Genomic DNA, 26135 nt, shown 5'->3' on the forward strand with positions numbered 1-26135 from the left:
GACTCATAAAACCTGGCCGGTCACACTGCTACCCCCTCACCTTGACCACCTAAGCAACCACAGACCAGCACCGTCACGGTCACCTCCATTACCACTGCCATCACTGCCAGCCACACTACTGCCATCGTCGTCATCATCGCCACAGTCTGTGCGTGCTGAGTGTGAAGCCCTGGGTCCCACTCTAGGTCCTACAGAAGGAAGACAGCCCTGCCTTCAAGGAGCTCACAATCGACCTGGGGAGATTTACACACACACACACACACACACACACACACACACACACACACACACCACTTCACCCCCACCCCCAGAATACACCAAGCACCTTACCTCACTGGGGAAACATTAAACTCAACCGATGCTTCAAGAAAGAGGCCTAGACATGGGCTACAGCAGCCACATCACCCCTGTCTGTCGGTTGTCGCACGGCGGGGGCTTGCATGTTTCGGGGATACAGGAAGCTATGCTACCAGGATTTCAAACAACGGCAGGGACCCAAGGTTTCCGCGGATCTTCCAGACTAAGACAAGACTATGAGAAGGACAAGGCTGTCCACCCCTGAGGAATCGGCCATGGAAAGCATTACGAACGAATGGAATGTTGTCAGGAGAGACAAATGCCCAGCAGAGGACACCATGCTTGGTAAGGCAGACAGGCAGCGAGCAGGAGACAGGCCCTCAGCAAGGTGGGCAGACTTCGTGGCTGCCACCGTGTGCGCAGACATGACAGGATGGGGATGGCAGAGGGCCGGGTTGGGTTTTGTTCACAAGCAGTCGTGGGGCTCCTGAGGAGGGGAGAGTTAGGCTAGAACAACAGCCAGACACCTGGGGTCTCCTAACAATCCATGGGAAAGTAGGGGGCCTGCGTGAGGCCTCCCCATCCTGTGGGACCCTGCTCCCAACGACCCTCCTGGCTGTCGTTTCTGGGCCCTTCAGAGGGTGGCCGTCTCCCTGCTCTGAGCACACACACGCAGTCTGTCCCAGTGGGGCGTCCGAGCTGCTGGACACGGTTCCCCGTCCGTGTGCGCACAGGCATCAGCTCCCACGAAAGCACAGGAGCGGACTCCTGCAGGTAGAACTTACTGCTCTGTGACCGCCAAACTGGGAGGCAGGGAGGTGAGCCCATTTCCTGTGAGGAGCAGGACGCGGAGATGTGGCAGAATGCCCAGGTCACAGATGGCCTCCCCAGTCAGGCTGTTGAAGGAAAGGTCCAGGAACTGCCACATGAGGGGGAGAAAAGAGACGGGTGGTGGTGAGTGGCATGAAAAGACTACATGCGATGGTTACACATCAAGCGAGCTCCTTTGTCTGACCCTCATCACCAGACTCATCCCGTCCTGCAGGGCCCAATCGACTGGCCAGCGGCCTCTCTGCCGGCCCGAGTTCGTTCTGGCTGTGCTGGCCACACTACTGCTCTTCAGCATTGTTCATGCTTGTCCACTCGGACGGGCATGCCCCTCTTTTGAGTTTTGGTTTTGAAAGTGACATGTAAGACTCATAGAGAATGTAAAGATGTGACAATGGAATTTTATAACTTTTAAGAGAAGGCAGCCACGGGCCTTTGTCTCCATTCAGTTGAGGGTTCCTGCCCCTCTTCAACAGCAGAGTTGGGTTGTCAGGACCAAGGCCATGTGCCCCACAAGACTCACCATGTGTGCTCTCATCTCTTACACAGCCTTCGCACATCCCCAATGCCAGCTGCTTCAGCTACTTAATGTTGGATTCAAATTTGCTTTCCACAGAATTGAGGGCAGCTCAAAGAAATGAGTCGTCTCAGGACAAGTCATAGAATTTCAGAGCTGGCCCAGAATTTACAGATGGTGCAAACTCCAAGTTCCAGAGAAAAAATTCCGAACTCATAGTGACCCCACAGGGCAGAAAAACACTGCCCCTGTTTGTTTTCTGAGACTGCTCCTTCATAGGATCAGACAGCCTCGTCGCTCTCCCTGCTGCTGGGTTCAATCCACTGACCTTGTGGTTAGCAGCTCAATGCACGACCCATTACGCCACCAGAGCTCTAGGCCCCAGTGGGGCGAAGTTATTTGGTCAAGTAGACATGGCAGAGCGTGGGCAGGACTGAGACCAGAAACAAGGTCTCCTGACTCCCACCGTAGGCAGGGCCTTGGTGGAAGCTTTCCCGGGCCCGTATTCAATCAAACCGTGGCAAAGTTCAGCTCTTCTAAAATCGCTTTCTGAAGAATTCTGCCCTGGGCTTTGCTGGCATCATTGTTTAGTTTGCGGCAGTCTTCCTGGAAAAGATTCCCCAGTACATCGGCTGAGTCATGTCAAAAACATTGGTTCTGTTTTGCTTTCCTTTCTAGAGTCCTTGCGGTTCTGATTTCACTCATTTACAGATGATGAAGGATGTAAGCATTAACAATATCCCACTGGTAACGCATGGCCCTATCAAATGTTATTGTTCAACGATGTATTCGTTACTAAGGGCTGCAAATTCAGGACAGTGGACCAGTTTATACTTTTTTTTTCCTTAGCCCTTGCAAGTCACAGAGAGGTTAGAAAATGAATGAGATTTCCTCCTTCCTGGCATTCGGCTTCTTTATTTTTACATCTCTTGTTTCAAGAGATTCCCTTGGGCATGGCTGGCTAAGTCCTCTGTATCGCATGCTACCAAAAAGTCACTCTTGGTAAAATGTCTGGTCAGAGTCTGCCGTCTGCCCTCTTCTGGCCCAGGGGCATTTGAATTGGAGTTTGGAATGGGAAGGGCTGAGAGAGGTAAGATGCCTGGCTCCATGTGTGGCATGGACTGTGAGCTCCATCATGAGGGTCTGAAACATGAAAAGAAAACGCCGAAGAAACAAGCAGATCTGGTGGTCAGAGAAATGGCTCCCTGTGTTTCCATAGCATCTAACAACTCTACAACTAAAATCTAGTTAAAATGTGTGTTTGTTTTTTAGACACAACACCAAATTATACCAGTTATTTTCAGGTCATGTCCTACGTTAAGAGTTTTGCTTCCTCCAGAAGTCTGGGGGCCACCTTCATGCTGTGTGGGTGCGACTCGACGGGACTCCCTGCTCAACAGAAGGAAGCCCTGCTGGCCACGCACCTACCCCCCCCCACCCCGTGGCTGCTCCCTTTGAGCCACTGTTGCGGCCCTGGTCAAGTGAGGGGCTTCGTCTCTCTCACTGACTACCACACACGGTGCCGTCTCCACAGACCGGAGTAACATGTCCAAAATACACGAGACAATGCCGTGTCATCTTCTCTTCTTGGGAGCACCCTGGCTGTACTGCTTCCAAACAGTTTGTGCTTCCCTCTGGCAGCCCACGATATATACAATAGTTTCCTTCCCACCCTACATCAGAGGCCGGCCTCTCTCACTCTCTCTCTCAGCCATTGTCCTTATGCACGGGGGCTGTGTTGATTGTGGATCCAAGTCAACTGAAATTCTCGTCCGCTTCAGCCTTTTCTCTATCCTGATGTCTCTCGGTTGAGATGTTGTCTCTTTATGTTGGGGTACAATGTAATCCAGACTGAAGGCTACAGTCTATGACCTTTATCAAAGCAAGTGCTTCAAAGTTGTGTCACCTGCATATTGAAGGTTAATTAGCCTTCCTCCAACCCCAATGCCACGTTCCGCTTCATACAGTCCAGCTTCTCGGATGATTTGCTCAGCCTAAAGGTTGGTCACGTAAGGTGGACAGGTACAACCCTGTCACACACACACCTTTTCTGATTTAAACGGTGCACTGTCCCCTTGATCTGTTAGGACAAGCACCATCGTCCCTGTGACTTGAAATCGTGGAGACAGAGCTTCATTACCATCGCTATAGAATGCTTTAAGAAGGAGGACACAAATGAGCCATTTAGGAAAACCATCTCAACTGGCTGACAAACTTAGGCATATTAAAGGTCTCGACTCTGAAAAGTTCACTCGTGAGGGAGAGCTCCCTCGCTGACAAGACTAGGTTCACTGAGGCTTTGGGAGGTGGAGCTGCCCTTGTTCGCAGATGAAATCGTTTAAGTTCGTAACACTTTGGGGGCAACCTCCAAGCTGCTGACATGCGCACAGTTTGAACCTGCAGCACATCTGCTATCGGTCAGTGAGTGGGGAGGAGCCGTCATCAGGTGAGTGAGCTTGGCCCCAGGCCCCGCTCCTCACTTTGCTCTAGCTCTGTTGTTTCCACTCTCTCCAGGTGCAGGTGACTCCTGGGTGGTGACAGGACATCGTGTCTTATTCTTGGGGAAGTGCGAGAAAGTGAGAGGCAAAGCTTCCATGAAGTTGAGAAGGTGAGACACTTGGAGTATGTGGGCACGCAGGGAAAGCACATGCTAGCTGGCGGGAAATTTAATTTAGGAGACAGTCAAGAATTCCAAATGCTTCCTATCCTCAAATCTGGGGCTTGGGAGACCTCTGTGTATGAACGCCGAGAGTGTGTTGTGGAACTCAGAAGAGCCATGTGTCATTTCTCATTGATCTCTCGGTCCATCGACTAGGCTACAGGCTGCCCTCCCCAAGCCCATGGGAATACATCTGTCAGGTAGGAAGAGGCAGGGACAGGGGAGTTGTCCCTCTCCATGACTGAAGGTTCCCTACAGGAAGTTGGAAGAGAACCAGGCGAGCCTTAGCCAGCCATAAAAACTACTGGGCATGCGCCAATCCAAGCCCAAGCCAGGTGGGCGGTCCACCTGGGCAGCCCAAACTAGGCCCAGGTGGGCTTATTTCAGCCAATGGGGTCAACCAATACCTTTGACTACGCCTCCCAGTGAGAGGCCTCAAATACCTGCAAATAGCTGGACCAGAAGCTGGCCCCTTCCTTTTTGCTTCTTCCTCGCCCTTCTGTTCAGCCCGGCTGCAGTCCCTCTGGCCCCAGGTCACCTTATATGGGTGTGAGTCACTATTTCCGGAAGAAGAAAGCCCCATCTTTCTCTGGCTGGTGGTTTCGAACTGCTGACCTTGCAGTTAGCAGTCCAACATGTAACCATTATGCCATCAGGACTCCGTGAGTTCCAGCATCACGGCAACAGGTAAGCCTTTACTGCCAGAGGGGTGGTAGCTGTACTTGGGGTATACTGACTAAGAATAGAACCCACGTCTGCCGCCTGGAAGGTGAGAATTCTGCTGAACCACCGCTGCCCCTGCCTTAGCACCAGGTATAATATATTGTCATCTACTTGCTGCCATTGCTGCAATTGTCACCCCCGCCATCAACACCACCAAAAACTCATCGTCTCTTCCCTGCCACCATCCCGGAAGGCCAGCCCTGAGACAAGGTCCTAGCTGTAAAGATTGGGAAAGCTCCTTCCCAACAGTTAAAATCACACAAACTCTTCCTCAATTCCTTACAGGAGAATGGGTAAGCACCCCCCCCCCTATTTTCAGCTTACCTCTAGGCACTTGAAGTCTCCATATTTCACATAGACTGTTTTGATGTTATTAAGTGCCAGCTCCAACTCCTTTAGGGCTGGAAATGTGTGAAACGCCTCTGCACGAGAGAGAGAGAGAGAGAGAGAGAGAGAGAGAGAGAGAGAGAGAGAGAGTCTGCAGCTTGTCAAAGACTGAAAGAAACAATGTTACAAAGACCCTTACTGCCCTCCTTCACCCGCCCGTCCCCCCACCTTAGGCTAGACTTGCTAAAGGTGCTCAAGTACCTCTCAGCTGCACTGAAAAAAATCGACTCTCGTACCTCCGTCTACAGCTGCGGAAACCAGGACTCACCCAGGCCTGGGGCGTCACTGGAAATGGCCATCACTGGGTGGAAGAGGAGCTAAGGATTCTAAGTCGGGCAGACCTCAAAGCCCACCTAAGATGGATCTGTATTGTTTCTGAAGACATGGCTGATGAAGATCAAGGTCTGCAGCCTTCGGTGTGGGTTGGGGAGTACAGCTCAGTGAAAGGGGACCAACCCCACAACGCGACCGCCGGTCTTATCATGGTACATGGAGGAGAGGGCGACGCTGTCAAGGACCTGGGCTCCACCATCAACGCTCATGGAAGCAGCGGTCACGAGGTTAAAAGAGGTGTTGCATTAGGTGAATCTGCTGCACAGGACCTCTTTACAGTATTGAAAAGCATGGACGTCACTTTGAGTACTAAGTGATCCAAGCCGTGGTATTTTCATTAGCCTCATATGCACGTGAAAGTTGAGCAGGGAAGATGAAAGACTGAAGAAGAACCGATGCCTTCTAATCACGGTGCTGGCGAACAACATTGAAAGTACCGTGGACTGCGAATAGGACGAACAGAGATGTCTTGGAAGAGGCAAGGCAGTGAGACTTTGCCTTACGTGCTTTGGACGTGTTGTCAAGAGAGACCCGCCCCTGGAGAAGGACGCCATGCTTGGTAATGTGGAGGGGCTGTGGAAAAGAGGACGGACTCGAGCAGACAGACTGACCCACAGGCTGCGAGGTAGGCATAATTGTGAAGATGGTGCAGGACCAGGCAGTGTTTTGTTCTTTTGAGCGTAAGGTCGCTCTGGGTCAGAACCGACTTGATGGCTCCTAACAAGAACATTTCTGACTGTAAAAGTAAGTTCTGTTCACTGCAAAAAAGTCAACCATCACAGAAAAAGAAAGCTCGCTCAACCCCCAGCAGCCAGGGATAACTATTCAGTGCTTCGTGGATAAAACGCTAGACTTTTTCTCCTGTGCCCACTAGAACACACACACTGCTTTTTACATTGCTTTTGCCTCTAACAATCTAACTTCAATTGTTTTCTGTGCAGAAATACATAGGTGTGCTGAATGGCTGAGTGGTATTCTGTAGTATAGACAGACCCTACTTCATTGACCCACTTGATGGCCTTTAGGCTAGGTGCATAAAGGGTGTCCGAACTTCCCCCGTTCTGCATGAACATCGGACCCTGGGTTACATGTTTAGACTGGTAACCTGAAACAAATGGTATGTTGGCAGAGATACCAGGTAGTATTGCTCATGATAGAAACGATCTCAAGTTGTCATCTGGACTAGAAGCTATAAATGAACTGTAAGTTCCTGAAGGGGATACCATGGCTTCGGGCTTTCCTGCTTGTAACTTAATTTTAGCTTACTGCCCTCCAGTAGATTTGGATTATAGAAAAAAAAAAAAGAACTGTCCCTGTGTCTTTCTGAGACTAACTCCTTACGGGAACAGAAAGCCTCAACTTCCTCCCTCGGAGCTGCTGGTGGTTTCAAACTGCTGACCTTGCTGTTAGCAGTCCAACTGGGAACCACTTTTCCACCAGTGCCCCTACTTCCTGCATGCGTGACTCTGATATCTGAACATGTCTCCTGCGGGAAGGAGTCCTGGTGGATTGTATCGGGCTGCTGACTGTAAGGTCAGAGCACTGCTTCTGTACAGATGTACAGCCTGGGAAATGCTGTGGATTCGTGCCACTCTGCCTTACAGGATCATGGCAAGTGGGTGTTGACTTAATGGCAGTGGGTGGGACGCCTCTAGAACGTCGTCCCCAGGGACGTTGGCTCCTGTGAAGCACTTGTTTCTAAATCGTGCTGGCCAGAGCCTCAGCGCCTTTCACCTGAGCTGACACTTGGGGAAGGGGAGGGGAGGGTGGGACAGAGAGAATGGCCTGTGGGCAGCTGTACGGACAAAGCAGCCCTTCTGCTGTGCGGTGTGGGGTGTGAGGGACCACTGAGAGCCTTCTACGTGCATCTGGTGCCAAGGGCAGTCTATGGTATCCCTGGAGTCAGACAGTGCAGTGTTGTTGTTCTTAGGGACCATCTAGTCAGTTCTGACTCACAGTGCCCCTGTGCACGACAGGATGAAACACTGCCTGGTCCTGCACCATCCTGACAGCTGTCGTCATGCTTTAGCTTGTTGCTGCAGCCACTGTGTCCATCCACCCTGCTGCAGGTCTTTTTATCGCCGATCTTCTTTCCCAGGAATGACGACTTCTTTCAGGAGCTAGTTTCTCCTGATAGCATGACCCAAGTATATGAGCCTCATAAGCCTGCTTGGTGGGTGTTCAGAATGTTTCCCATGAGCATCCTTATCCTTACAGAGGTGTATTTCTGTATAATACATTCCTGGAGGTCACTATATTAAAGCACTGACAATTAAAAAATTTAGGAGACATTGCCAAATTACCTGACAAGGATGCTGTGCCACCTTAGACTTCCACTGGTTGACCAGGAGCGTATTCATTTCCCTTCCAATCCTACTGCTGTTAGTCCTTTTCATTTGCCAGATTTGATAGCAGAAAAGAACGTTCTTTTGATTCCAACAGTTTTAGTGGCAAATAGTTCTCATATTGTAGCATTCAATACTTTGATCACATCAAGAAGAGTTGTGCAATCACCGCCATAAATCAGTTTTACATTTTCTTCATTCTTGTATTCCACAGTTGCCCCCCTAACTTCCCTGCCAACCCCCACCAAGAAACCATTAATTCAACTATTGTCTCTACAGATTTACTTATCCTGGGTTTCATATACAGAAAAATGTAAAACAAACAAAAATGAATGAAAATAACAAAATAAAAGACAAAAAACCTAGGAAAGGAAAGCAGAAAGTATTAAAAACTAGGACAAATTTATATGGATCATAAGGGAACTCAAATGAGAAGGTGCTAAATTTTAATCTAATTGCATCTCCAACTTTCTAATGCATGCTGCATGACGGTGAGGCTATTCCCGTCCCTAGGTCATGGTCAGAGGGGTTCACCAGGGCTTAATCCACGTGTATTTCCCTTTCACGTCTCAAAAAAAACAAAAACGGAAACAGCTTTAAAATGGGTCAAAGGGAGATCATTCTGTACATGAAAGTCAAGCTAGATAACCCTTCAGAAATAGTAACAGGAGTAATGTTTCCCTGGGGGTAGGGGAGGTTGGGGGGGGGCGGGAATAGGAAGCTGAAAATATTGATGACAAAGGGATCGAACAACAGAATTGTATGTGAATGGATATATTGGATGGTGTAAGATATGGGGGGAAAAAACCTATTAGAGTTAAAAACAAAACTGTTGAGGGGTAGAGTGGGGAAGGGATGGGATAAAGGGGAGCTGATACCAAGGAGTTCAAGAAGAAAATGTTTTGAAACTGATTGTGGTAGCAGTTATACAATACTGCTTAATGTGATTGAGCTATGGCATTTGATGATATCTGTCGGAGCGCCCAATAAAAGTATTAATTAAAAGTAAAAAGAAAGAACCGCCAGTGGAGTGCAGTGAGTGGCAGAGGTAATAGAGGTATCAAGGGTCAAATCTCTGAGAGCAGTCGGCAGAACAGAGAAGCAGCATGGAGACAGTGAAGCAGAGGGCAGGCGTGCTGCATGGCCCACGGAAAAAGGCAGAGGCTCTCAGGGCTGGGCGCCCGAGAACCAGAAAGAGACTCTGCTGCTGCCTGAAGAGAGGTGCTGCTGTTGGCAAGTACAATCACAACCGCTGTGTCCTCATTGCTTTCTGACCCGGACTTATCATAGCCTCTAAATTTCCCTAATGAACTCCCACAGCCATGAGGGTTGCTTTTTAAAAAAAAGATCAAATGATAAGCTATATGCATCAGCCTATATGCATCAGCCATAATCAGTGTTACAGTGCTCTCTGTCTGGTAACAGAGTCAGTCCCATCCCTCAACCATGCTCAGAGGGGCTTCACCAGAGGCTTAATCCATGTGGAGACCCTGCAACTAGATTTGGGGCTTCCATGGTCACCCATAGCCTTCCGCAAACCAGGTGTTCACAATTTAAACTCTGATGCGAGTCCCCCTTTCAGATTTGGATTATATTATATACAATCCTTGGGTCACAAAAGTTGGTGTGCTTCTTCCCTGTCGACTTAGTTGATACCTCACGTGGATGGCTGCTTATTTGAAAATCAGTCTTTAGGACCCCAGATGCTATCCTCTCTGATAGCCAAGCTCCATCTAGTTTCTTCACCACACTTTGCTATAGCACCCACATAGAACACACGAAGAAATCACTGACGATCTGGGTGCTGATCAAGTAGGGTCATGTCTTAAGAACTAAATGTTCTTCAATTAGGGCTAGAATTAACTGCACGCTGAAAATCCATTCATGCAACTATGGTTTATAGATGCAAGTTTATATGTATCTTGGATTCACCTTAGAGACATCACTGTCATTTTATGTTAAAGAACATTATCAATCTTCCTTTAGGGACTCACTTCCACTGCCCTCATGTCAATGCTGACTTTACAGGCAGGTTAGAACTGCCCCTGAGTCCCTAACCTTCGAATCTCCACAGGAGTAGAAAGCCTCATCCTTCCCCTGAGGAGCTGGCTGGTGGTTCTAACTGCTGACCTTGTTTTCAGTTCCCTTTGTGATACAGTGCTTACATGTTGGACTGCTAACCACAAGATCGGCAGTTTGAAACCACTAGCAGCTCCCTGAGGGCTTTCTACTTCTGTAAAGACTTACAGCCTCAGGAACCGACAGAATCAGGGTCCTATAGGGTTATCACGAGTCAGAATCAAATAGACGGCAGTGAGGTTTGTTTGGCATGTGTGGGGGTGTGGGTGTGTACGGTTTTGGTGTGTGTGATATTTCATCATCAGTGAGGTTAAGCATCCTTTCCCATGTCTCTTGGCCTTCATTGAAGGATCCCAGTAGTGCAGGGGTCACTAACTCCGTGACTCACTGAAGGCGGGCAGTTTGAGCCATCCCAGGGGCTCTCCCAGAGAAAGACTGGGTGAGGTGAAGGCTGCTGCTAAGAACACCCTGTGGCCGCACGTGGAGTCACCCGTCGGAATGGACTTGCTGGCCTCTCCATTCTAAACCTATGCTCCTAACAGACCACACTGTCTCTCAAGGGCAAGGATCTAATTGCATGCTTAGGCAAACAAACTAACACCCCTTAAAGTCAAACAGTCTCCTGCAGGGCTCTCTATCTGGGGGCCAATCCTGCTGATACCCCCACATTCCCATCAGAACAGAGCCCTGTGATTCCTCCTCCTCCCACCTACAACTCGCCCTTCCCCTCATGCCTGGCCTCCCTGGCCCTCCCCTGCTAACTGTCTCCCAGGTTTCCGGGCCTCCTCATGGCTGCCACTTCACAGGCCACCCACCAGGGGCTTTCTTTGTCCTGTAGGATAAAGTCCCAGCCACTCAGGACCCTGGTGAGTCTAGTCCAGTGATTGATTCTCAACCTGTGGGTTGCAACCCCTTTGGGGGTCGAACAACCCTTTCACAGGGGTCGCCTGATTCAAAACAGTAGCAAAATGACAGTGATGAAGTAGCCACAAAAATAATTTTATGGTTGAGGGGGGTCACCACACATGAGGAACTGCATGAAAGGGTCGCAGCATTAGGAAGGTTTGAGAACCACTGCTCTAAACCGTCCCAGCCTCTCTAGTTTCAGTTCTCCCCTACGTGCACCTTTCACAAATACGCAACATCTCTTCAGGTTCCCTGATGGGCATGGCCTGAAATGCCTTCTGACTAATTCCTGAGTCATTCCAATTTGCGTTTTAGGCCTGGGCTGAAGTGCTCTTCCAGATGTCTCTCCTGACCTCCTGGTCCGGGTGGAAGTCCCACTGATGTGCTGACTTGGCATTTTGCAATGCCCTCTCTTGTTGCACTCAGCATGTTCTGCTGTCTGTCAGTGTGGGAGTCCACCTCTCCCACCGAACCACCAGCAGGAGGACCTGGGCGCCCTGGTTTCTAAAAGCCAACCAGCGCAGTCCTGGCACCCAGCAGGGGGCGCTGTGGCTCTGTGGCCTGAACCAGGAGGCTTTCAGCTCCGGGAGAACGGCTTACTGACTATGCTATGCGTCCACCTCATCTAGCTCTGCAGGGCCCCCTGATAGCGGAGGAAGAGAAGGAGGGGGTTATCTTTGCTTCCGCAGCACAGAGAAGCAGCAGCTCCCAGGAGATGTTCTGAGGAGCCGGTGTCGGGCCCGGGCTGAATCCAGCTCTTCTCCAGCCCCAGCCTCTTGTTCAAAAAGAAAATGCAAGGCCAGTCTGGATGGACCCCCAGATGGGGCCTCACATCAGTTGGCTTTTCCAATCCAGAGGCGCCTGATGTCTGTCAGAAAGAAAAAGCTTACCTAGAGGTAGCAGGTTTTCTGAGGCATTGATGTAAATGACGGAATGGAAGTGCTTGAAGTCCTTGTCCTTCGCCTGTGGGAAGGGATTTGAGAAGAAACAGTTACTTTGCCACCTGGATGTCTTGCGGGAGCGCTGTAGCTGCTGTCAGGAGAAACCAAGGTCCAAAGGGAGAAGCCACATCCTTGCGATAGGAGCGCCATTTTCTGAGGGCTCTGAAAACGTCTTTGTTCCTTTTAAAACTTACTATTATGAAATATATTAAAAGTACAGTGACAGATACTCTGAAGATCCAAGTACCCTTTAACCAGCTTTAATACATCTGAGTATTTTGCTGCCTTTGCTTCAAGTGTCTTTAAAGAAACAAAGCATTAGAACTGAATGTTCCCATTCCCTCTCTGACTAAGCCCAGCCTCCTCCCTTGCACCCTGGACTCAGCTCTCTAAATGAGCCAGGGACAGTGTCTGAGCCACCTTTGGGCCCTCAGAACCAGGGTTAGCCTCAGTGCTGCCTGATGGGGAGGTGTGTGCATGAGTGACTGACTGAGTGAATGGATGAGTGACGTGAGACTGGGTGCAGGGACGGGAGAGGCTGCTCTGGCCAGTCCACATTGATGCTCTCAACCATTGCTCTGAGAGAGGTCTCTGCTGGGCTGTCTCAGAAGTATGTGAGAATTCTATTTGAACACCTTTGCAGATCAGTGTGCTAGCCTGTCTAGAAGGCCTCTCAGCCCCCAGACCAAACCAAACCAAACTTACTGCCATTGAGTCAATTCTGACTCATATGGACAAAGAAGAGCTGCCCCTGGGTGTGGGGTTGGCCTTACCTTGGAGAACTTCAGGCCGCTCACATTGATGCTGGCCAGGTCCGAGGGCTTCCTCACGCAGTGGTGCTTCAGCTGGAACACAGAGCAGAGTCAGCTCCGAAAGACCCAACAAAGCTCAGCGAGGATTTTCTGGGACAGCCAATGGCTCTCCACGGGGGAAAGCTGTTTGTGGAAAGAGCATGGGCTTTGAGTTGCTCAGAGCTAAGTGGCCCTTTCCGCTCCTCCACCTCCAGAGCACGAGGAGTCATCAGGACTTGGCCATGCTGTAAACACATCTAGCACGTTTGCCAGGTTGCCCTTCCCTGGCGGTTACCCCTCTGCTTTCTGTGCCCAGCTTCTTCCATCAGGCCCTTTGAAGAAATCTCTGTTTCTGCAGCCTCAGCGTCTCCTCTCTGAGTTTGGTTCGGCTTTCTCCTTGGGCAATCTTACACAGACTCACCGTTTGCTTGCTGCTTCATTGACTCACTCATTTTTTTTTACTCACCAGTTATTTACTGAGCACTACTCTGGCCCTGTGCTGTGCTAAATACATCAGCCAGCTTTCTCCTAATCTCGAATGGACTTGTTGACATACTGTTAAAATAAAAAGCCAGGGGTGAGTGTCTTTCATAAGGTTGCATGGTTATTAAGTGAAAGTCTGGTTCGGGTCCAAATCTGTCATCACCAAACTCGGCACTCTTCCAGTGGCTCCACGTCACCCCGCAGCATCAAAAAGAACAGCAAGCAGGGGCGCTCCACTTGGGAGCGTCTCTTTCTGTTTGTTCAGACATCATTCCTTTTCCGTCAGTCGTGTACTTGGGACCTACGATGTTCGGGCGTTGACTTGGCTAATGGGAGCACACTGAGCGAGCAGAAACAGCCGATGGTGGCTGAGAGCTTCCCAGGTCACAGGAAGCCAAGGAGTCAGCAAATACTTATAAATGTGATAAAGATTCCAAAAGAGAAATTCAAAATGCTGTGTGAGGGGTAGGGGGAACCAAAACAAAACGGAATCTCCACTTCAGTCCGAAAAAGAGGAAAAGGTTACTTGAGGAAGGAATATTTCAGCTGAGGCCTAAGAGCTGAGCAGGCTTGACCCCTGAATGAACACAGGGGCAGTGAAGGCATCTCAGGCTACTGAGGCCGCTATCTGAAAGGCGAGCAGTTTGAAGCCATGAGGGAGAAAGACAGGGCATTCTAGGCGCCCACAAAGAGTTCCAGTCTGGGAAAGTCACAGGGGCGGTTCCACGCTGCCCTACGGGGCCACTAGGGGTCAGCATGAACTCAATGGCAGTGACTTCGGTTTGGTAAAAGACACTTTTGAGAGGATAAAACACAATGAGGCTAGACATGCAGTCGTAAGGCTGTGGGTCTGTGTTATCCTCTGGGCAGACGTGTGGCTTCTATTCCAGCGCCAGTACAAAATCAGTCAAGGTTCCCATTCATTTCCTTAGCTGTCAGTTTGCCGCTCCGAGGTGACTTGTGTGTGGCTGTGCTTCTGGTATGTCAAATGCCAGCAGGGTCACCCCAAGTGAACAGGTTTCAGAGAGCTTCCAGCCTGAGAACAGACTGTGAAGGAGGAGTCATTTCTCGTTAGAGAGATTAGCCACTGGAGACTTTGTGGCTAGCATGGAAACCTCGTCCAATAGGGAGGCGCTCATGCGACGCAGCAGAACACTGAGAACACTGTCAGGTAGGTATGGTGCCAAAGTCAGCCGGACACACTCGAATATGATAACCAAAATGCTGCCTTCTCAAGGGAGAGTCGGACATAATGACCCGGATGGAGGGAAGCCCGTGGGAGTCAAGCGTTCGGGACCCTCCTGAGCTGATGGGGCATCGCTGCATAGGGAAAGAAAGAGCACTGAGTAACTGGAAGTTGGAATGCACAAAATATGAATATACAAAACTTGGAAGTTGTCAAAAATGAAATGGAACACATAAAGATCCAAATTCTAGGCCGGAGGGAAATGGACTGGTATTGGCCATTTTAATCAGAAAATCATATGGGTCACTATGCAAGAATGACAGATTCAAGAGGTTCAAGAGGAATGGCATTGCATTTATCACAAAAAAGAACATTTCAAGATCAATATTAGAAAAAAGAATGTAAGCAAATGTGAAGAAAGCTGATGGTGGCCGGCTATCAAAAGATATAGTGTCTGGGGTCTTAAAGGCTTAAAGGTGAACAAGCGGCCATCTAGCTCAGAAGCAAAAAAGCCCACATGGAAGAAGCACACCAGCCTGTGCGATCACGAGGTGCCAAAGGGACCAGGTATAAGGCATCATGCAAAAAATATATAGATATGTATATATATATATGTGTGTGTGTGTGTATATATATATATACCACATTGAATGAAGGGGGAAGTGCAGAGTGGAGACCCAAGGCCCAAGTGTCGGCCAATGGAGATCCCCTCATAGAGGGGTTTAGGAGAGGAGATGGGTCAGTCAGGGTGCGAGGTAGTACCGATGAAGAACACAGCTTTCCCCCAGATTCTGGATGCTTCCTCCCCCCAACTACCATGATCCGAATTCTACCTTGCAGGGCTGCATAGGGCAGAGGTTGTACACTGGTGCATATGGGGGCTAGAGGCACAGGGAATCCAGGGTGGATGGTACCTTCGGGACCAAGGGTGTGAGGGACGATGCTGGGAGGGTGGAGGGTGAGTGGGTTGGAAAGGGGGAGCTGATTGCAGGGATCCACATGTGGCCTCCTCCCTGGGGGATGGACGGCAGAGAAGGGGGGAAGGGAGACTCCGGATGGGGCAAGATATGAAAAAATAACAATGTATAAATTATCAAGGACTCATGAGGGAGGGGGGAGCGGGGAGGGAGGGGGAAAAAAAAGAGGACCTGATGCAAAGGGCTTAAGTGGAGAGCAAATGCTTTGAGAATGATTGGGGCAGGGAATGTGCAGATGTGCTTTGTACAACTGATGTATGTATATGTATGGATCGTGATAAGAGTTGTATGAGCCCCTAATAAAATGTTAAAAAAAAGAATGTCTATGATAGGATAATAATCTAGTAATATACAAGGAAACTGAACGCACGTATTATTCCACTGTATGCACCAGCCACTAACGCTAGTGATGCAGACATGGAAGAACTCTACCAACATCTTCAGTTTGAAGTTGATGAAACGTGCGATCGGGATTCATTGGTAATTGGCAATTGGAATGCAAACACTGGAAATAAAGACAAAGGGACAGTAGATGGAAAATACCATCTGGTGATAGAAACAAAGCTGGCGATGGCAGGACAGAATTTTGCAAGACCAACGACTTGCTCATAGCAACTACTATGTTTAAAAAAGGCAAATGGCAGCTATACAGGTGAACTTCTCCAGGTGGAACACACAGAAATCAATCCGCTAATCTGTGGGAAGAGACAAAGAGAAGCTCAACATCAGCAGCCAAAATGAGGCCAGAGGCCAACTGTGGGAAAACAATCCGTTGCTCATATGTAAATTCAGGTTGAAGCTGAAGAAAACTAAAACAAGTCTAGAGAAAAAGTACAACTGTAAGTCTATCCCACCTGAACTTCAAGAGCATCTCAAGAACATATTTGATGCACTGAAGACTCATGACAGAATTCTTGATGAGCTGTGGATGACATCAAGACCACCATACAGGAAGAAAGCAAACGGCCATTGAAAAGACAGGAAAGAAAGAAAAAAATGAAAGTGGGTGTCAGAAGAGTCTCTGGAACTGGCTCTAATCATGGAGTAGCTAAGACAAATGCAAGGAAGGATGAAGTCAAAGAGCTGAACAGAAAATTTCAAGGGGCATCGGGAGAAGATGAAGTGAAATATATTGAAATGTGCAAAGTCTAAAAACCAAAAAGAACACAGCCTATCTTGAAAGAACTCAAGAAAAAAATCAAGCCTCAAGTTGCAATATTAAAAGATTCTACTAGAACTGATTGTGATTGGACAACTCATTTTAAAGGTGATTTAACCATGGGGGGAGAGGATACTCTAAAATTGATGTGGCAGTGATTGCACCATTCTTTTCCATATGATTGAACAATTGAGCTATTTTTTAAAAAAACACCTTAAAAATAAAGATTCTATAGGGAAAACATTAAGTGGTGCAGGAAGCATCAAGATTAGATGGAAAGAATACACAGTCACTGTACCCAAAAGAACCAGTCAACATCCAACCATTCAAGAGGTAGTATATGCATAAGCAAGAACCAGTGGTACTGAGGGAAGAAGTCCAAGACACACTGCAAGCACTAGCCCAAAACATGGTTGGTCCTAGGAACTGATGGACTGATTACCAACTGAAATGTTTCGACTATCTGGAAACTTGAAAGTCAGCTACTTGGCCAACTGACTGGAAGAAATCCATATGTGTACCCATTCTAAAACAAGTATAGAACAATATCATTAATAGCACATGCAAGTAGAATTTTGCTGAAGATCAACAATGTACAGCAGTACATTGATAGAAAGCTGCCAGAGGTTCAGGCCAGATTCGGAGGAGAATGTGGAACAAGGGTATCATTGTTGATGTTACATGGATCTCAGCAGAAAGCACAGAATACCAAAAGGATGTTTACCTGTGTTTCATTTGACTTACAAGACATTCAACTGTGTGGATCATAACAAACTATAGACAACCTTGAGAAGAATGGGAATTCCAGAACATTCATGGTGTTCAGAACCCATGCATAGATCAAGAGGCAGTTGTGTGAAGGAAACAAGGGGATGCCGCACAGTTTAAAATCAGGAAAGAGGTATGTAAAGACTGTACCCTCTCACCATATTTATTCAGTCTCTACGCTCAGCAAATCATCAGAGAATCCGACTCTATGAAGAAGAATGTGGCATCGGGATTGGAGGAAGCAGGCTGATTAACAACCTGCGAAGTGCAGATAACCGTACTTGCTGGGAGTGAGGAGGAGAAGGAGGAGGACTGGAAGCTCTTGCTAGGGGAGATGGAGGATTGCAGCCTTTAGTTTGGATTACAATTCAATGTATAAAAGACCAAAGTCCTCACAATGGGACCATTCGCTAACATCGTCTTAAACGGAGAAAAGATCGAGCTTGTCCAGGATTTCGTCTTGCTTGGGTCCACAATCAGTGGCCGTGGAAGCAGCAGTCTCACGAACCATGGGTGAAGACCTCCTAAAGAACTGAAAAGCGAAGGTGTTGCTTTGAAGTGTGCCTGACCCCATCTATTGTATTTTAATGGCCTCATCTGCATGTGACAACCGGATCTTGAATGAGGAAGGCTGAAGAAGAACAGATGCATTTGAATTGTGGTGCTGGAGAAGAATCTTGACTGTACCGTGGACTGCCAAAAGAACACAGGTCTGTCTTGGGCGACCTACAATCAGAATGCTCCTTAGAAGCAAGGATGGTGGGATTTCGTCTCCTGTACTTTGGGAATGTTGTCAGGAGAGACCAGTCCCTGGAGAAGGCCATCGTGCTCAGTAAAGTAAAGGGGCAGTGACAAAGAGGAAGGCCCCAACAAAATGGATGACTCAGTGGCCGTCACCATGGGCTCAAACAGACAGACAGTTGTGAGGTCGGGGCAGGAGTGGGCGGTATTTCGTTCCGTTGTTCATAGTCACTGTGAGGTAGAACCTGACAAGCACATGCGGGGCTGACGGAATCGGACTGTGTCTGGGAAAGACTGCTGACTCCTACATAGCCAGATGGGGAGAACACAGAAGAGGAAGGGAGAGACCGATGTACCATGCACTGAATTACCTTCCTGGCAGCCACTTCTTTACTTTTGCCTTGTTAAATTTTATTTTGTTTACAGCTTACTTACCAATTATAATGACATTTCTCTGAGTTGACAGGTCCTGTGGAAAGTTCAGCCCTGGCTCCGAGGGATAAGGGTAAGCAGTCCTGGAGCTCTCCCTCCCACTACCAATGGCTGAAGCACATATGTGAGGTAAGCCTGACCAGTGAGGCACGTGCTGTGGGGACAGGAGGAGCCCGCGGAGGGGGGCGTTTCCTTCACTTTAAAAGTGGACACTCTGAGGCCTTAAGTGGAGAGCAAATGTTTTGAGAATGATGAGGGCAATGCATGTACAAATGTGTTTTACACAGTTGATGTATGTATGGATTGTGATAAGAGTTGTAGGAGCCCCTAATAAAATGATTAAAAAATAAACGGACACAAGATTGTGAGAACCCCCTTTCTGTCCCTGGATGGTATTCTCTGTATGGGACCGCTGCAGTTGCTGCGCCCATCTCAGGCTCCTGAAGGCAGTCACCCCAAGAAGACAGGTCCATGTACCAGAGCAGAGGGAGAGAAGAAACCTGGGCCCTGGAAAATGTCAATGAGCCAGCGGATTAACCTGTGTGGGACTAAAAATGGCTCAGGAATCTTTTCCTGTGAAATAAGAGATCTCTTTTAAACCTTTGGAGGAGCCTCATGTAAACTTTTGGCGACTAACCCAAAACTTGGCGGTTAGAACACCCAACGGTGCCACAGGAGGAAAATGTGTCAGCTTCCATCAAGATGTACAGCCTCGGAAATTCTGTGGGACGGTCCTACTCTGTCCAAGGGGGTCAGTATGAGTCAGAATCGAGACTTGACAGGCACGGGCTTGGTTTTTAGTTTTCACTCTCTTCTGTTATCTGTTATCCTAACTGACTTGAACTAGTTAGGAAGTTACTGGCTTAGTCCAAGAAAAGAAGGTGTCAGATGGAGACGACAGATTCAAGATGTATGGTATTGACAGCATCGGGGCCTGAAGTTTGGGTGAAGAGGGAGTGGCCAGAGTCAAGGATAACCCCAAGCTGCTAGCTCGATGACTGAGAAAACAGTCATGCCACCAGAAGAAAGAAAAATGTTTCAGAACTTGGGAGAAGTGGGGGCAGGGAGGGCTTGGGGGGGTGCCTTAGTTCAATTTGAAGTCAGTGAAAATTTCAAGGGGACCTAGCCAATAGGTAGGTGGGCACCCTATTGCTCTGAAAAGCACTGTTGACCCCCAAGAGGCAACATGGGTAATGTGCCATGGCTAATTGACAAGGCCACCCTGCAAAGTGTCTCTGCCCTTCCGTGGGACTAGGTGACTATCCGGGAGGGCTGGACGAGAAGTACCTGCAATGATGAGGAAGGGTCTGCAGGGCTCTGCCAAGAGCTTACAACACCCACGCGAGGTGCTCAAGCCAACAGCCTCCTGAAACGGTCTTTCAATATTTGGTTTTTGCAAAAACCAGTTTTTTGAGAACCATAAGCAGAGTCGGAGTACCATGAGAGTTCCTCTGAGGGCACTATGAGAACCCAACTGCACGTCAATGTGCATTCACAGAGGGAGCTCCTGCAAAGCCATCGAAGCACTGCAGCGACCACTTGTGAAATGCTCAGCCAGCCACCCAGCCAGCCCTCTGCCTAAGCCCGCTTAGGCCGCGGGTGGGAACATTAGGAAGCCCTAGAAATGGTCAATAATAGCTAACGTCACACACCTCAGCAAAGAGAAGCCGTTCCTGGCATCGCATTAAGGTTGAGTGAATTAAATGTTTGACCGGCATGGCCCTCCCTTAAATGGTGTTATAAATATTCAAATGGCCCTTGGCAGAAAAAGGCCCCCACCCCTGCTACTCTCCGTAATGTTGTCTCAGCGCCCCTGGCTTTGGGCCAGGCACTAAAACAGGGAAGGCTGGGAAAGACCGGGCCTCCACAGTCCCCCTGCCCCTGGACAGAACGCCATAGAGGACAGCAGGAATGTCCACATGCTCCTGGCAGCTGGAATGGAATCTTCAATGGACTGTTTTCTGTAATTCAAGTCCTCTCGCACTCCCCAGCGTAATTGTGAGTTTTCACCCAACGTGGCTTTGAAATCAGCAGACCCAGGTTTCCTCATCTTGGCCCAATCATTTACTATATAGGGGGTCTCGGCAAGTTCAGATGATCTCTCAGAGCCTCGGTTTTCTCATCTGCATAATGGTAACAATATAATAAAGCTGATAAGGCTGTAAACAACACAGTGGCCTCCTTCATTCCTTCTCCCTTTAATGAAAACTTTGGGTCCCTTTATAGCCTGACTGTCCTCAATGTACCAGTGTCAGTCTACGGGAGGGGGGGAGCATGAGGGGATTAGAGGTAGTTGTGTCAGCGCAGAGCTGGGCAAGTCTTCTTTCCCCAACTAGGGCTGACATTAGCTGATGCTGCCAGCCACTCCGGACGCCTCGACTCTCACCAGAAAGGCCCGGTCCAGGACGTATCCAGGAAGAGCCATTTGGCTTTTCCGCCTCGATGCCCTCTTTCCTTTGAGCTCTGAACAACTCGTCTTCTGGCTCTCCTGGCCTTCAGCCTCGGCCACTCCCGGGGCCTTCTTCTTGGGGTTGGATTTCCGAGATACTACCCAGTGTCCTCGGCCTGTTGGGAAGATCAGAAGAGTAAGAGGGGCAAGCCCCTCTAAAGTCACAACTAATGCCAAGGACAGAGTAATTGCTTATACTGCCCACCACCTGATATGTTCCAGATGAGGCTGCCAGAGCAGGGAAAGGGAACTCTATATACTGTATTAATTTTTTGTGCTAGTAGATTTTTTTAAAATGTAATTGTGATTTAAGTGCAAGTATACAGGAAAAATGGATTTTCCATTCAACAATGCCTACAGTTTTGTTTTGTGACATTGAGTGCAATTCCGTGGTGTAACAACACTGTCCACTTCCTCTCTGTTTCCCCATCTTCATTCGCACTCCTGTTCTCGTACCCTGGCTCCTGAACCCTTTCCAATCCCTTTCTGGCATCTGAGCTTTATTCCTAGACAAAAGCTGCTCTTTTGATCTCTCATGTCCAATTATTCTAAGGCGTTCGGGCGCCTCTGTTGTCATTGCTCACAGTAGAGGCCTGCCTATTGCTTGGCTGATACTGAATCATGAGGGTGAGTCCAGTTCTGGCCTTGAAGGATGAGGAAGGGTCATTTTCCTTGAGGGTCCACTAGTTTCTGTCAGACCAGAAAGGCTGCTCTTTGTTATAATCTCCAGTTTTGCTCTACATTTTTCTCCCACTCTATCCAGGACTCTGATCCCTTTCAGAGCACTTGATAATGGCAACAGGGCACCATCTAGTTCTCCTGATCTCAGGGGTAAGGGGGGTAAAGTTCATGTGATCCATCAGTCCTCTGGACTATTTGTTTCCATATGTCTTTGATTGTCTTCACTCTGCTGTGCTTTGGGTGGAGAAAGACCATAGCTGCTCCTTAGATGGCTATTGCTAGCTTTCAAGATCCCAATTACTACTCCCCATAATACAAGGTAGGACATTGTCTTTGTAAGCTGTTATGTCACTTGACTCAGCTATTCTCAGAGACCGTGGCCTTAAGGCCCCACATCCAGGGATTTGTTACCCCAAGGTATTTGGTTATGGCTAAGAAGTTTCCACATCCTCACCCTGTGGTTGCTCTGCTCTACCATGGATATATCTGCAGCCCATGCAAATGCTATGTAAAAACATACTCTGCCAAACTTATACATGGTCATGGATGTAGTCTAGTAAGCCTATCCTACCTGTTCGGCTTACCTGTCTATGTATTCACTCTCAGATGACGGTTTGTACTTACTGATGTTGGAATGATTGTGTATGTAATAGTACCGTATATACTTGAGTATAAGCCTACTGGACTATCAGCCGAGACACCCAATTTTACCACAAAAACTGCATAAAAGAATGTGCTGAAAACACTCGGCGTATACACGAGTATCTGCGGCATTTCCCTTTGTTGCTGTACCTCTTGTGCATCTCCCTGGGTTTCTTTTGCCTGGGGGGCATTGTACTGATCGTACCCTCTTCTGTACAGCAGATCGTGCCCTCCCATGCAGTCAAAGATTCCTAACTGTTGACCGCCCCGCCCCCAAAGCTAACTACTAATAGCCCACTGTTGATCTGAAGCCTTACTGGGAAACAGTTGATTAACATATATGATGGCAAGTGCCACTGGGGTTCCAGTGCACACATGCATCGGTTTACTGCAAACAAGCCATGTTTAAACGGGCCTCTTTGATCAGGAGATGGCTGCAGACAAGTTCTCTTAGTCAGACACTTGTCGCCATCTCCTTACGGGGCTTTCAAAGCAAGTGTCCAATCAGAACAGTGGCGTCTGAGGGGACCTGCTGGGCCAGTTAAATGGAAGGTGGAGAGGTCAATTCGGAAGGTTATGCCAACTGGTTTGTGTGTGTGTGTGTACCCCAATGAAGTAATCTTAATAGATTTTCGTGATGGAGACAGGACAATGATGGGGACTTATTGTGAAGAAGTTCTAAGAAAATTTAAAGCGTCATAGGGGAGAAAAAGGCCAGGACATTTTGCACCAAGGCGTTTCTCCCTCACCCTACCCCCACCCCTATCACAACAATATACCTGCCCATTCTTCGAGGGGAGGGAGGGCTATTCTATGGGAATGTCATTGGTAAACCTCGCCCCATCCACCCTACAGTCTTGATCTTGCTTCTTCAGAGTTCTTTGGGTTCCCCAAACTCAAAGAACATTTAAAAGGAATTTTAAAACACTGATTTGCATCACTTGAGAGTTCCAAACTGGTTTTGACATGATTTGAATAGAAGACAGTAGGTCTTCAAAAAAAGTGTAGAAAAGTCTATAGATGGAAAACATGCTTTTATATTTTTGCTTAGTCAGGGTTTATATGATTTTTATAGCTGTATTTTTTGACTTACTTTCATATAATGTATGTATATTATAGTGCACCTATATAAAAGCTGTCATGTCTACTGGAGTATCTAGCTTCAGTTTCATGAATTTCCTTTCCTTTTGGTGTGTGTGTATGTATTCGTTTATCTTAAAATGGACAATCACAGTTGCACACCTCAATCTAAGGTACACATCTGCCTTTCTCTGCTTTTTGGGAACCCTTGTAGCATCCTTAGTGACACTTTGTATGGGCCTCATGGTATTAATTAGGTTTATGGTATTAAAGTACACGTAAACAATACGTGAGAATGACAAGAGGTCACCTTTTACTGTGATGCAATTGAGGGGCGAGGTGAGAACTGTCCTGTGGAAATGATTAACACTGCACAAGAAATGATGATTTATAACGTAACAACACTACATCTCTGCATCTGTTTACATTTCTCTCAAATGTGAACGGCACCGTGTATGGTCTGAAAGTGCTTGAGTGCATAAGTTCTGATAAATTTCCATTTTTATCATATATTTTATAATATTTAATGATAAAATAGACTAATATCTACATATTTTATGCATTCATGACATTCCTAACTTTCTCACTATGTTTCGGCAATGCAGTTCATCTCTGAGAGCTTTTTCAAATTGTTACGTATCTCCAAAAGGTTTGTAAATTGGAGTTATCTTTTATTGTTGAGGTATTGAATTTGCTATATATTTTAGACATTAGTCCCTTGTCAGATATATCGTTGCTTTCCCAGTTTTCCCAATCTGTAGGTTCTCTTTTTACATACTTGAAGGAGTCTTTTTTTTAAATTAATTTTATTGGGAGCTCTTACAGCTCTTATCACAATTCATACATCTATTGTATCAACCATATTTGTACATATGTTGCCATCATCCATTTCAAAACATTTTTTTTGTACTTGAGCCCTTGGTATCAACTCATTTTTTCCTCCCTCCCTGACCCTTATGATCCCTTGATAAATTATAAATTAACATTATTTTCTTATCTTACACCATTGCCTCCCTTCACCCATGTTTCTTTTGTTCGTCACCCTGGGTGGGCCCTGAGGGGTCACTGCCATTGGTTTCCGCCCCCCCCCCTTTCCCCTATTCTCATGGTATTGTTATTCCTATTACTGTTCCTGAGGGGTTTATCTGTCCTGGATTCCGCGTGTCAGACTTCTTATCTGTACCAGTGTACTTGCCTTGGTCTACCCAGATTTGTAATGTAGAACTGGGGTTATGATAGTGAGGGGGGACATTAAAGAACTAGAGGAATGTTGTGTGCTTTGTCTATGCTATACTGCACCCTGGCTATCTCGGCCTTCCTTGTGACCCTTCTGTGAGGGGATGTCCAATTGTCTACAGATGGGTTTTCAGTCACCACTTCACTCTCCCACGCCCATTGTTTGCACTGATATGGTTGTTTGTTTTGGGTCTTCTGATGCCTGTTACCTGATCCTGTTGACACGTCATGATCAGACAGGCTGGTGTGCTTCCTCCATGTAAGTTTTGTTGTCTCCCAGTTAGATGGTCACTTTTTAAAGCCTTTGAGACTTTAAGAGCCTAGATGCTATATCTTTCAATAGCCGGCACCATCAAATTTCTTCTGCAACTTTACTATGCACCCATTTTGTCTTCAGCAATCGTGTTGGGAAGCTGAGCATCGCAGAATGCCAGGTTAATAGAAAGAAGTGTTCTTGCATTGAGGGAGTACTTGAGTTGAGGCCCAATGTCCATCTGGTAGCCTAATACTCAACACATGAATATATGTACATAGGTCTTTGTCCCTATATTATATATAAATATATTTACATATGTACATGCCTGTATTTATACCTCTATAAATATTCTTTGTCTCCTAGTTCTTTCCTCTATTTCTGAAGGAGTCTTTTGAGGTACATAAATATTAAATTTTAGGAGATCCTAGCAGTCCAGCTTATCTTCTGCTGTTGGTTATGTTTGATAGTCTATTTATGCCATAAATTAGCATCCTTAAGTTTGCAGGGCAGCAGTTCAAACTAGTCAGCTGTACCTCATGATAAAGGTGAGGCTTTCTGCTTCCGTGAGAGGAAGACTGTCAAGGAGATGGATTAACACAGTGACTGCAGCAATGGGCTCAGACACAAGACCTGTCTGGAGGGCTGGGCAGTTTCCTGCTCTTGTGCATAGGGTCCTTGTTATGCAACTCTAGAATACCTTACAGCAACAACATAGGGTTTCCAAGATTTTCTGAATCTTTGTAAATTTTCTGAGGCACTCAGACCCATCTTTATCCCACAGAGCACTGGTAGATCTGACTGATACTGCCAGAGTCTCGTTTCCCACGTTTAGGAGTATCATAATAGCTGCAGTGGGGGATGGTTTTCCTTCTCTATCAATTTAGGTGCCTCTCATTTACCTCCATGCCTTACTTAACTGGCTAGGGCTTTCAACATAATACTGAATAGGAGTGGTGATAAAGGACACCCTTGTCTGGTTCCCATTCAGATGGGGAATGTGGTCAGTCTTTCTCCATTGAGAATTAATGTTGACCATTGACTTTATGGGGATACTCTTAATTCTGATGAGGAATTTTGCTATTTTACTGAGTTTTAAAATCAGAAATGGGTGTTGGATTCCAACAAATGCCTTTTCTGCATCAACTAATATGCCCACATGACTGTTTTTTGTTTTATTTATGTAGTGGATTACATTGTTTTACTAATGTTGACTGATCTTTGCACATGTGGTAAGAATCC

General features: G+C 47.4%; 1 protein-coding gene across 1 annotated transcript in view; it reads right to left on the reverse strand.

The window, feature by feature from the left end:
- The window catches only part of XRRA1 (X-ray radiation resistance associated 1), a 78106-nt gene that overhangs the window by 24936 nt on the left and 27035 nt on the right, over window positions 1–26135 (reverse strand). Inside the window, exons 4-8 of the mRNA XM_075546278.1 lie at window positions 20939–21117; window positions 12789–12860; window positions 11965–12037; window positions 5349–5446; window positions 1083–1216 (exon numbers count right to left, since the gene is read on the reverse strand). Of these exons, the coding sequence (XP_075402393.1) occupies window positions 1083–1216; window positions 5349–5446; window positions 11965–12037; window positions 12789–12860; window positions 20939–21117 (556 nt within the window). The remainder of the gene's footprint in view (window positions 1–1082; window positions 1217–5348; window positions 5447–11964; window positions 12038–12788; window positions 12861–20938; window positions 21118–26135) is intronic.

Source organism: Tenrec ecaudatus, chromosome 4 (genome assembly GCF_050624435.1).
Source record: "Tenrec ecaudatus isolate mTenEca1 chromosome 4, mTenEca1.hap1, whole genome shotgun sequence".
In the NCBI taxonomy this organism is placed as follows: Eukaryota; Metazoa; Chordata; class Mammalia; order Afrosoricida; family Tenrecidae; genus Tenrec; species Tenrec ecaudatus.